The sequence below is a fragment of the Canis lupus genome, chromosome 32 (assembly GCF_011100685.1).
Source record: "Canis lupus familiaris isolate Mischka breed German Shepherd chromosome 32, alternate assembly UU_Cfam_GSD_1.0, whole genome shotgun sequence".
Classification (NCBI taxonomy): domain Eukaryota; kingdom Metazoa; phylum Chordata; class Mammalia; order Carnivora; family Canidae; genus Canis; species Canis lupus.
Genome location: NC_049253.1, coordinates 19,934,145 through 19,947,850, shown reverse-complemented (window position 1 = coordinate 19,947,850; position 13,706 = coordinate 19,934,145). Strand labels below are relative to the sequence as shown.

The window sequence follows — 13,706 nt, the reverse complement described above, 5'->3', positions numbered from 1 at the left end:
GGATGGTTGAAGAATAAATGAAATATTGGTATGTCCTATAGGAGCTTTAAAGACAGCTGTTGACCCATTTATACGGAATAATTTAAACAATTTTATAATGCAAGACAGAAGCTTAGAAGAATCATTCATAAGTTCTTTCAGCTATGATATGATAATGTTAATATCTTGAAATACCATATACTCTTATACCACCTAAGATGTTTGACACATGTGAAACTCTTATACCACCTAAGATGTTTGACACATGTGAATGGAAGAGTTTCCTCCACTGTAGTGAAGTAGCTCTTTAAAGAAGCCAGCTAGTCAAACAATTTAAAATGTCATGCTGCTTTAAAGTTACGACTTTAATGTAATGCAAAGCATTTTTATCCACTGTATAAATAGCACATGGTATTTGACATTTTCCTACTATTTTGTGGCTTCAGATACACACTCTAAAATTTTTAGAATAAAAAAATTAGTTCAATATTCTAGAAGAGTAGAAAGAGTATGCAGGAGCTTTGGTATAAGGTAGATTTGGATTATAATATAGACTGTGCTACTTACCAGCTGGATAAATGTTTTAAACAGTCTCATTTTCATCATCTATGAAACAGATACCACATCTATATACTTTCTAGGGTGATTATAAAAATTAAGTAATTATTATATAGAAGTCTAGAAAGTACATGATAGAAGCTCAATAAATAGGAGTTATTTTAATATACTTCCCATATCCTTTCAAGAAAGTGCTATGTAAAATATAATGGGTGATTATAAGCAAATTAGTAACAGTAAATGGTGAATGGATAGTCAAAAAATTGTTTATTAGACCTGACAGACTTTAAAGGAATGGTTATTTATTAGAAAAAAAACATATTATTAGTAACAACATAGTTTACTATTCAATTATTTTATTTTATACATGATTCCATTGTGAAACTGAAGAGGTTGGGAAAATACTTTTTAATATAAGGGAAAAAAAATATTGGTCAGTGGGTGTGCCCTTTCTTAGCTAATTCCCTTATTTCATCCAACAACAAATTATGGTCATTCTTTCAACACAAGTTACTGCACTAGATGTTGACAAACAGTGACAAACAAATACAGATACAGATCCTGAGGGCATGAGATGTACAATAAAATGAGGAAGATAAATAAGATGAAATTAATCACATAATAAGTACTTAATAAACTCAGATAAGATAACTCAGTCTCCAAAGGAAGACTCAGATTTAGATTCAGGGGACAGGGAAGACTTCTGAATGAAGAGGTCTTTGCCAATCAAGCACCTAACAAAGTAATAAAGTTTTGGTGACAGGAGTAGACAGTGGAGATTCCAAGTTAACAACCCAGCATATTAGAAAAGTTGAATATAGCAAAATATGTAATAGATCTATTTACTTTATATTATAAAAGCTAGCAAAATTTTATCGTAATAAAATTAAGATAAACGTGGCTACAAATTGTTGAACATGCTAATTATACCATTATCATCTCTTTCTAATAAAATTACTTCAATAAATCCCTAACTTTATCACTACAGTTGTGGCAGACTTGTTCCTTTTTGGTTAGTGGTCTTAACTTTATAATACTGATTAAACCTATCTTTGCATTTTTATAGGGTTATCTAATTTTCTTGAGAGCAAATTTCAAAATTTCTTTGATGAATAAGATCCATTTGGTGTTGTATTGGTATGATTCTTTCTCTCAATTTAGAGGCAGCTTCCTGTTTAATCTTCCTTAATTTATTATTACTTTCTGTTTACATTAATGATGCCTTGCTTTTCTATGTTTTGTTGAAACTTAAAAGATCAGCAGTGCTTTTTCCCTAAGCATCTTATTTTAATGGGATTTAAAAAAGCTAGCCCATTATCACTTCTTTTTTTACTAATGGGAGGACTAATATGTCCCTTATCCAACAGCACCCTCTCTTTTGGAGTATTAACTTCTAAGATTCTTCCTAGTAAGGGTCATCTTCTTTCCAGAAGTAAGCTAACATTCTGAGAATCACAAACTGACTCTTCACACTGAGAATTTTTTGTTATTCTTCTTAAATAGTGGCCTGTGTTCACGTCTTTCCTTTTTAAAGACTAAACTTCAGTCACTAAAAAGCTGAGTAGAACAGCAAGTTGACTTTCAAATTATAAAGCTGTCTTTATATAGAATATCCATATTATATAAAAACTAACTATAACAATTAAAAACAAATTATATTTCATTAGAGATGTTTCTATATTTTCTAAAATACCATTATTGAAATGACCCATTTCTCTCTAAATTACCAGAGTGATTTTTTAAAGATATTTATAAAAGGATGAACATTACTATACCATTTTGCACAGATTGTAGTGATATGCTTTAGAAAACCCAAACATAAATATTAAATTCATTTATGCATTTATGTGAAATATTTATTATTATTAATATAATTTACTGCCACTTGAAAATATCTATTTTTACTGTTTTTTCAAAAATTCTAATTGCAATAAAATTTAAACATTGAAAGTATTTTAGGGATACCTGGGTGGCTCAGTAGTTGAGCATCTGCCTTTAGGTCAGGGTGTTATCCTGGGATCCTGGGATCAAGTCCCACATTGGGCTCCCCACAAGGAGCCTACTTCTCCCTCTGCCTATGTCTCTGCCTCTTTCTCTGTGTCTGTCATGAATAAATAAAACTTTTTTTAAAAAAGAAAAGTATTTAGGTCAAAGGATTATCACTTACTTATCACTTACCTACTGGAAGAGTTATAACAGGTATTTAAAAGATGGCAGTTTTCAATAGCCAAATTATCTATAATTATTTTCTCTGCAATAAATTGAGTACACTTAAGCACAGTTTTCCTACAGATAATGTGTACATTTTGGTGACGATGATTTATAACTGAAACAAAAATTAATTATAAACCTAATATTTGATTTATGATAAAAATACACAAAACATTAAAACTTCAAAGTTTTTATATGAACATTAATTCAATAAAAATAAAGTAAATAGCTAGCAACTGGTAATAGACTAGTTCTACAGAAGTAAAGAACCAAAAAATATTAAACTACTCTTTGCACACATTTGGAAACAGCCAAAACAGTATTGTGATACTTCTGCTTCTCCCTCTGCCTGTGTCTCTGCCTCTTTCTATCTATCTCTCATGAATAAATAAATAATTTAAAAAAAGAAGTATATTAAGGATTTAAAGAAAATGTAAGGATAATGATGAGTCCAAGAAAAAAAAAAAAGGAGACAAAATTTAAATAATTAATAGTCAATTTTTTGCCTAATTTTGATTTAAAAACTATAAAATATAAACTATTATATAAAAGAACTCAAGAAATTATAAGCAAGTTCAATACAAAGATTACTGCAAAAGAAGAGATCTCTTTTGGGCAGGCCAATGAAAGTCATTCAAATAAAGGCCAAAGAGAAAAAAAAAATGATGAAAAATAACAGAGTTCCAGTAACATCTAGAGCAATCTAACATATGCATAAGTATAATCTCAGGTGGAAAAGTAGGGTAGAGGGACACCTGGGTGGCTTAGTGGTTAAATGTCTGCCTTTGGCTGCCTGGAGTCCCAGGATCGACTCCCAAGTCAGGTTCCCTGCATGGAGCCTGCTTGTCCCTCTGCCTGTGTCTCTGCCTCTCTCTCTCTCTCTCTCTCTCTCTCTCTCTCTCTCCCTCTCTTTCTGTGTCTCTCATGAATAAACAAATAAAATCTTTAAAAAAAAGAAGAGTATAAAAATATTTGAATAAATAAAGCTGAATTTTTCTAATTTTCACAAAATATAAATATCAAAGCCTAAAAAGTTCAACAAATGTAAAGCAAGACAAACATTAAATATCACCAAGGTTCATAATAATAATTATAAACAATATAAGAGAATATCTGAGATCAAAGGAAAAACAGTACATTGTATATATCAGAACAAGGATAACTATCACCTTCAGAAAAGAAACAATACAAGCTAGAGATCATGAAACTAAATCTTTACAATGTCAAGTATCAGAGGTTTCCCATACTTGGAGCAAACAAGCAGAAAAGCCTGCAAAGGAACATAAAGAATGTTTTGGCATGAAGGAAATGCTATATATCTTGATTAAAATGGTGGTTACATGTGAAAGCCATTGAGGCTTATATCCATGAGACCCATAAAACCATAGTAAATAAAGAAGTAGCTAACAGGAACAAACAGTCTCTGAATCTGTCAACCCTGGGATCAGTGAAGAGGGAGCAGGCAAAAAAATGCCCAATTTCCAGTCTTTCCCTAAATAAGGTCTTATCTACATAGTTTATAAGCTGTTACCGGAAGGTCAGGCTTCTAATTTAGCATGCATCTAGAGGCTGACTATGAGCCTCAGCTGAGAACAGGGAAGTTGGTAGACATCTCCTTCACTCTTTCTCCTCTTCTTCCTGCCCCAAGTCACCAGTATCTCCCTGGAAGAAGATTATATACATACATACTCTGCACCCAGCTTTAGCATATGATACCCAAAGCAAGAGTCCCCAAATGGTCTGGCTCTGATAGCCAATAGGGCTTCTGTTCAGTAGTCCCACAGGACTGTATCAAACAAAGAAGTTCCTAATGGGCCCAGTAGCATACCCCACACACAAAGAGCTATACACCCAAGTCCAGAACAGTGGGAGAAAGCAAAAAATACTCACCTTTCAGATTCCCTCAGGAAGAGATCTAACAACACACTTTACTAGCTGTTTCCTGAGTATCATCCAGCTTCCAGTTGACCTGCATAGGCACTGAGTGCAATCCACCCTTTTAGGTCACAGTCAGCTCTTGGCACACTGTAAAACTACTGAGAGTCAATAAGATCAAAGAAGAAGGCTTAGACAATCATAATGGTTTGAGGGAAAATCAGAGCTGTGCTGATTGACAAGGTTTCTCTCCTACAGAAAACCACTTCCTCAAGATTGGGAGAGGTGGCAGTTTCATTTAATACACAGAAACCAACACAAAAAAATCAAGGACAATGAAGAAACATAGGAATATGTTGCAAACAAAAGAACAAAATAAAATTACACAAATAGACCTTACTTACTGAAATAGAATCAAAGAGAATCAAAATCATGGTCATAAAGATGCTCACCAAGGTCAGAAGAAGAATGCATGAGAATTCCAACAAAGAGATAAAAAACATTAAAAATCACCAAACAGAAGATAGCGGAGGAGTAGGATCCCCAACTCGCCCAGCCCCACCAACTTACCTAAATAACTTTCAAAACATCCTGAAAACCTACGAATTCGACCTGAGATTTAAAGAGAGAATAGCTGGAACGCTACAGGGAGAAGGGTTTGCGCTTCTAATAAGGTAAAAAAAAAAAAAAAAAAAAAAAAGGAAACAAGGAAAAAAATAAAAAAGAATCAAGGGGGGAGGGGCCCCGCGAGGAGCCGGGCTAAGGCGGGGGTGGGGTGGGGAGACCCTCCAGACCGGAGAGCCCAGCCCCGGAGAGGCGGGAGCTTTAAAAATCTGCACCGGATTCTTCCCGGACCCAAAGGCGCTGAGCAGGGAACTTGGGCAGGATCGCAGGAGGGGCGGAGGGGCCTCCGGTCTCCCGGGGTCACTAACAGGGGAGGTGCGCCCGGGGGAGAGCGCCCCACACCCCGCGGCCGAGCTCGGGAAAGGGCTGGAGCGCCCGGCGGGGCCTCGGGGAGAAGCCGGGGGTCAGGCGGGGGCTCCGGGCGGAGGGGGCTGCGCCCTGCTGCCTTCGGGAGCCGCGGGCCGGGAGCACGATCCCAGCAGCGCAGGCCCCGGGCCCCAGGGGACACAGCTGGGATCCTGCGCTCCCCCTGGGACACAGGACAGCGAGGACTCTCCTGCCCCCGGGCACCCCAAACTGTGCAGATCAGCACCCCCCGTCCCCCAGGAACATCTAGGCCAGTGTGGACTGGGAGCTGCGGGTGGTTACTGGGGGTGCGGACTCCAGAGCTGGAGAGCTGGCCGCTGCCAGTAGTGTTATTCCTCCTGGTGTCACCCTGTGCCAGGGATGGAGCGGGGGCCCCAGGGAACAGAGGCCTCATGGAATACACACCTCCTCCTGAGCTCTGCACCTGAGAATCAGCACAGCAGGCCCCTCCCCCAGAAAACCAGCTGGAAGGACAGGGAAAGAGCAAGTTCTTGACCAAGCAGCACTGGGGGCTCCAGAAGTCAAGGGAATTACAGTATATAGATCCAGAGGGTAGAACCCCCCCCCCCCCTTTTTTTCCTTCCTTTTTCTGGTACAACTCGTTTTTATATCAGACTGTAAATTTCCATTTTTTTTCTTCTTTTCCCACTGACTTACATATTTCTACAATTACAGGTTCTAGATATATTTTCCACTTCTAGATTCCCTTCAACATACTCAAGTTAATTTTGGGAGATATACATGTTTTTTGTTGTTGTTGTTTTGTGTTCTTTGTTTTCTCTGCCTTATTTTGTTCTACAATGGCAGAAGTTAATACCTTCTAAAACATGATCAGCATGCACCCAGAACCAAGTGTAATACCGTGCTGGTCCATTCAGTGATTCCTCATTCCTATTCTTCCCCCCTCTTTTATCTCATTTATGTTTTGGTGGTCAATGTTGGGGCCCTCTACGAGTATTTCTGGTTTATATAAATTTGGGACTGAGCATCCTCTAACATACAGAACTTAATATACTCAGAAACAAGAGGATCACCCTCTAGAACCCCTCAGGTAGACTACATTCTCCCTTTACCACACTTCTTCATAATCACCATCTCCCAGTCTCCCCTTTTTTTCTTTCCAGTTTTTTCTTTTTTCTTTTTCTATTTTTTTTCTCATCTTCTTTAAGATTCCTGGCCTTTTGTTTTTTACTACTTTGTTTTAAAATTTGTTGTTCACTTTAGTGGTCCTTTTGTTTTATTTCATTCTGAACTTTGTTGTCAATTTCTGGTCTCTGACCTTGGCAGAGTCATCTAGGGTGAAATTTACTTAGGTCGTGGTTGATATTCTTGACACAGCCCACTCATGCAGATACTCTGCACTAAGCAAAATGACTAGAAAGAAGAACTCACCACAAAAGAAAAAATCAGAAACAGTACTCTCTGCCAGAGAGTTACAGAATTTGGATTACAATTCGATGTCAGAAAGCCAGTTCAGAAGCACAATTATAAAGCTACTGGTGGCTCTGGAAAAAAAGCATAAAGGATTCAAGAGACTTCATGACTGCAGAATTTAGATCTAATCAGGCCGAAATTAAAAATCAATTAAATGAGATGCAATCCAAACTGAAGGTCCTAACAGCAAGGGTTAATGAGGTAGAAAAAAAGAGTGAGTGACATAGAAGACAAGTTGATGGCAAGGAAGGAAGCTGAGGAAAAAAGTGAAAAACAATTAAAAGACCACGAGGAAAGGTTAAGGGAAATAAATGACAACCTCAGAAGGAAAAGTCTACGTATAACTGGGGTTCCAGAAGATGCCAGAGGGACAGAGGGCCAGAAAGCATACTTGAACAAATCATAGCTGAGAAATTCCCTAATATGGGGAGGGAAAAAGGCATTCAGATCCAGGAGATAGAGAGGTCCCCCACTAAAATCAATAAAAACCATTCAACACCTCAACATTTAATAGTGAAACTTGCAAATTCCAAAGATAAAGAGAAAATCCTTAAAGCAGCAAGAGACAAGACATCTCTATATTATATGGGGAGAAATATTAGATTAACAGCAGACCTCTTCACAGAGACCTGGCAGGCCAGAAAGGGCTGGCAGGATATATTCAGGGTCCTAAATGAGAAGAACATGCAGCCAAGAATACTTTATCCAGCAAGGTTCTCATTCAGAAAAGGAGGAGAGATAAAGAGCTTCCAGGTAAGCAGAAACTGAAAGAATATGAGACCACCGAACCAGCTCTGCAATAATTATTAAGAGGGACTCTGTAAAAGAAAGAGGAAGCCCAAAGAAATAATCCACAGAAACAGGGACTGAATAGGTATCATGATGACACTAAATTCATATCTTTTAATAGTAACACTGAACATGAATGGGCTAAATGATCCCATCAAAAGACCCAGGGTTTCAGACTGGATAAAGAAGCAAGACCCATCTATTTGCTGTCTACAAGAGACTCATTTTAGACCTAAGGATACCTATAGCCTGAAAATGAAACTTCGGAGAATAATTTACCATTCAAATGGTCCTCAAAATAAAGCAGGAGTAGCAATCCTCATATCAGATAAATTAAAGTTTATCCTAAAGACTGTAGTAAGAGATGAAGAGGGACACTATATCATATTTAAAGGGTCTATCCAACAAGAGGACCTAACAATTATTAATGTTTATGCCCCTAATGTGGGAGCTGCCAAGTATATCAATCAATCAATAACCAAAGTAAAGACATACTTAGATAATAATACACTATACTAGGAAACTTCAAAATGGCACTTTCTGCAAATGACAGATATTCTAAGCACAACATCTCCAAAGAAACAAGAGCTTTAAATGATACACTGGACCAGATGGATTTCACAGATATTTACAGAACTTTCCATTCAAATGCAATTGTATATACATTCTTCTCAAGTGCACATGGAACTTCTCCAGAATAGACCACATACTGAGTCACAAATCAGGTCTCAACTGATACCAAAAGATTGGGATTGTCCCCTGCATATTTTCAGACCATAATGCTTTGAAACTTGAACTCAATCACAAGAAGAAATTTGGAAGAAAAACATGTGGATGTTAAAGAGCATCCTGCTAAAAAAGAAAGGGTCAACCAGGAAATTAGAGAAGAGTTAAAAAGATTCATGGAAACTAATGAAAATGAAGATACCACCATTCAACATCTTTGAGATATAGCAAAAGCAGTCCTAAAAGGGAAATATATTGCAGTACAAGCCTCCCTCAAAAAAATGGAAAAAACTCAAATACACAAGCTAACCTTGCACCTAAAGACCTGGAGAAAGAACAGCAAATAAAACCTACACCAAGTAGAAAAAGAGAGTTAATAAATATTTGAGCAGAACTCAATGAAATAGAGACTGAAGAACTGAGAGGAACTGAGAACAGATCAACAAAACCAGTAGTTGGTTCTTTGAAAGAATAAATAAGATAGATAAACCATTAGCCAGCCTTATTAAAAAGAAAAAAAGACTCAAATTAATAAATGATGAATGAAAAATGAGAGATCACAACCAATACCAAGGAAATACAAACAATTTTAAAACCATATTATGAGCAGCTATACACCAATGAATTAGGCAATCTAGAAGAAATGGACGCATTTCTGGAAAACCACAAACTACCAAAACTGGAACTGGAAGAAATAGAAAACCTGAACAGGTCAATAACCAGGGAGGAAATTGAAGCAGTCATCAAAAACCTCCCAAGACACAAAAGTCCAGGGCCAGATGGCTTCCCAGGGGAATTCAATCAAACATCTTTCTTCTTCAATCAAAGAAGAAACAACACCTATTCTACTAAAGCTGTTCGGAAAGATAGAAAGAGATGGAATACTCCCAAATTCATTTTATGAGGCCAGCATCACCTTAATTCACCTTAATTCCAAAACCAGACAAAGACCCCACCAAAAAGGAGAATTATAGACCAATATCCCTGATGAACACGGATGCAAAACTTCTCAACAAGATACTAACCAATATGATCTAACAGTACATAAGAAGATTATTCACCATGACCAAGTGGGATGTATCCCTGGGATGCAAGGCTGGTTCAACACTCATAAAGCAATCAATGTGATAGATCATATCAACAAGAGAAAAAACAAGAACCATATGATCCTCTCAATAGATGCAGAGAAAGCATTTGACAAAATACAGCATCCATTCCTGATCAAAATTCTTCAAAGTGTAGGGATAGAGGGAACATTCCTCAGCATCTTAAAAGCCATCTACAAAGAGCCCACAGAAAATACTATTGTCACTGAGGAAACACTGGGAGCCTTTCCCCTAAGATCAGGAACATGACAGGGATGTCCACTCTCACCACTGCTATTCAACATAGTACCAGAAGTCCTAGCTTCATAATCAGACAACAGAAATAAAAGGCATTCAAATTGGCAAAGAAGAAGTCAAACTCTCCCTCTGCAGATGACATGATACTGTACATAGAAAACCCAAAAGACTCCACCCCAAGATTGCTAGAACTTATACAGCAATTCGGCAGTGTGGCAGGATACAAAATCAATGCCCAGAAGTCAGTGGCATTTCTATACACTAACAATGAGACTGAAGAAAGAGAAATTAAGGAGTCAATCCCATTTACAATTGCACCCAAAAGCATAGATACCAAGGGATAAACCTAACCAAAGAGGTAAAAGATCTATACCCTAAAAACTACAGAACACTTCTGAAAGAAATTGAGGAAGACACAAAGAGATGGAAAAATATTCCATGCTCATGGATTGGAAGAATTAATATTGTGAAAATGTCAATGCCACCCAGGGCAGTTTACACATTCAATACAATCCATATCAAAATACCATGGACTTTCTTCAGAGAGTTGGATCAAATAATCTTAAGATTTGTGTGGGATCAGAAAAGACTCCAAATACCCAGGGGAATATTTAAAAAGAAAACCAGAGCGGGGGGCATCACAATGCCAGATTTCAGGTTGTACTACAAAGCTGTGGTCATCAAGACAGTGTGGTACCGGCAGAAAAATGGATACATAGATCAATGGAACAGAATAGAGAATCCAGAAGTGGACCCTCAACTCTATGGTCAACTAGTATTCGACAAAGCAGGGAAGACTATACACTGCAAAAAGGACAGTCTCTTCAATAAATGATGCTGGGAAAATTGGACATCCACATGCAGAAGAATGAAACTGGACTATTCTCTTACTTCATACACAAAGATAAACTCAAAATGGATGAAAGATCTAAATGTGAGACAAGAATCCATCAAAATCCTAGAGGAGAAAACAGGCAACACCTTTTTTGAATTTGGCCATAGCAACTTATTGCAAGATACATCTATGAAGGCAAGGTAAACAAAAGCAAAAATGAACTACTGGGACTTAATCAAGATAAAAAGTTTTTGCACAGCAAAAGAAACAGTCAACAAAATTAAAAGACTACCTACAGAATGGGAGAAGATATCTGCAAATGACCTATCAGATAAAGGGCTAGTTTCCAAGATCTATAAAGAACTTATTAAACTCTACAGCAAAGAAACAAACAATCCAATCATGAAATGGGCAAAAGACATGAACGGAAATTTCACCAAAGAAGACATGGACATGGCCAATGAGCACATGAGAAAATGCTCCGCATCACTTGCCATCAGGGAAATACAAATCAAAACCTCAATGAGATACCACTTCACACCAGTGAGAATGGGGAAAATTAACAAGACAGGAAACAATAAATGTTGGAGAGAATGTGGATAAAGAGGAACCCTCTTACACTGTTGGTGGGAATGTGAACTGGTGCAGCCACTCTGGAAAACTCTGTGGACATTCCTCAAAGAGTTAAAAATAGAACTACCCTACAACCCAGCAATTGCACTACTTGGTATTTACCCCAAAGATACAGATGCAGTGAAATGCCGAGACACCTGCATCCCAGTGTTTATAGCAGCAATGTCCACAATAGCCAAACTGTGGGAGCCTTGGTGTCCATCAAAAGATGAATGGATAAAGAAGCTGTGGTCTATACATACAATGGAATATTCCTCAGCCATTAGAAACGACAAATACCAACCATTTGCTTTGATGTGGATGGAACTGGAGGGTATTATGCTGAGTGAAGTAAGTCAATCAGAGAAGGACAAACATTATATGGTCTCATTCATTTGGGGAATATAAAAAATAGTGAAAGAGAATAAAGGGGAAAGGAGATAAAATGAGTGGGAAATATCAGAGAGGGCAACAGAACATGAGAGACTCCTAACACTGGGAAACAAACAAGGGGTAGTGGAAAGGGAGGTGGGCGGGGGGTTGGGGTGAGTGGGTGATGGGCATTGAGGGGGGCATTTGATGGGATGAGCACTGGGTGATATGCTATATGTTGCCAGATCGAACTTCAATAAAAAAAATATATACAAAAAAATTACCAAACAGAAATCACAGAACTAAATAATTCAATAAATAAATCTAAAAATTTAATAGAGGGGTTCAACAACAGACTAGATGAGGCAGGAAAAAAGGGTTGATAAATACAGAGCAGAGAAATTCATCCAATCAGAGGAGCAAAAACTAAAAAAAAAAAAATGACAAAGAATGATAGACTTTTGGGACACCATCATCATTATATGCATGATAGGGGTACCAGAAGGAGAAAAGAAAGAAAAAGGGACAGAAAGCTTATTCAGAGAAGTAATGGCTAAAAATATTCCCTAACCTGGGGAAGGAAACAGACATCCAGACCTTTTTGTATGAGACCACAAAAGATCTCAAACAGCCAAAGCAATCTTAATAAAGAATAAAGCTGGAGGCATTATGCTTTTTTACTTTAATCTATATTACAAAGCTATAGTGATCAAAACAGTATGGTACTGGCATAAAAATGGACACATAGAGCAATGAAACACCAAGGAGTATCCAGAAATAAATCCATGGATATATGTTCAATTAATTTCCAACAAAGGAACCAATAATAGACAATGAAAAAAGGATAGTTTATTCAATAAATGGTGTGGGTATCATCTGGGAAGCCACATGCAAAAGATAGAAACTGGGCCCCATCTTACACCATACACAAAATTCAACTCAATATGGATTATAGTCTTTAAAAAGAGCTGAAGCCATCAAATTTCTAAAAGAAAACATAAGAGATAAGCTCCATGACACTGGTCTTGGTAATTAGTTTTTGCTTTTGACACCAAAGGCAAAGACAAGAAAAGCACAAATAAGTAAGTGAAACTACAGCAAACTAAAATGTTCTGCACAGCCATCAACAAAATGAAAAGGCAACCTACAAAGTGGGAGAAAATATTTTCATTTTATATATTATATGTATATATATTTCTATATATGTATATATATATATTTAAAGATTTTATTTACTTATTTGAGAGACAGAGAGTACAAGCAGGTGTGGGGATGAGGAGAGGCAGAGAGAGAAGCAGACTCTTTACTGAGCAGGGAGACCCAAAGCAGGGCTTAATCCCAGGACCCTGAACTCATGACGAGAGCTGAAGGCAGATGCTTAACCAATTAAGCCACCCAGGCACCACTCATATCATATATTTGATAAAGGATTAATATTCAAAATATAAAGAATTCATACAATTGGATAGAAAAAATGTTTTGATTAAAAAATGGGCAAAGGATCTGAATAGGCATTTTTTCCAAAGACAATATATATGTGACCAGCATGTACATGAAAGGCCTCAAAATCATTAGGGAAACACAAATCAAAACCATAGTGAGATAGTATTTCACATTGGTTAGAATGGCTATCATCAAAAAGACAAGAGGTAAAAATATTTGTATGGTTGTTGAGAAAAGAGAGCCCTTATATACAGTTGGTGGAATTATTAATTGGCACAGTCACTATGGAACAGTATGGAGATTCCTCAAAAAATTAAAAATAGAACTACCATATGATCCAGCAATTTCACTTCTGGGAATATACAAAAAGGAAAAAAAAATACTATGTGGATGAGATATCTATACCCCCATGTTCATAGCAGCATTATTTACAATAGCTAAGACATGGAAACAACCTACATAACCATCAGTGGATGAAAGGATAAAGAAGATGTGGTATTCATACAAGATGGAATATTATTATTCAGCCATGAGAAGGA

General features: G+C 37.1%; 1 protein-coding gene across 23 annotated transcripts in view; it reads right to left on the bottom strand.

Moving 5' to 3' along the window:
- STPG2 (sperm tail PG-rich repeat containing 2) overlaps positions 1 to 13,706 on the bottom strand; it is a 531,806-nt gene that overhangs the window by 72,728 nt on the left and 445,372 nt on the right. For 2 of the 23 annotated variants that reach the window (XR_005382815.1, XR_005382814.1), the window contains exon 13: positions 4,639 to 4,781. The exons of 16 other annotated variants lie outside the window; for them this stretch is intronic. Coding sequence is in view for 1 of the 7 variants with exons in the window: in XM_038582092.1 (XP_038438020.1) it covers positions 4,782 to 4,784 (3 nt within the window). In the remaining 6 variants the exon portion in view is untranslated. Of the gene's footprint in view, positions 1 to 2,587; positions 2,639 to 4,279; positions 4,411 to 4,638; positions 4,785 to 13,706 lie in introns of those variants that run through there. 5 more of the 23 variants (XR_005382813.1, XR_005382819.1, XR_005382816.1 and 2 more) reach the window with 5 other exon arrangements.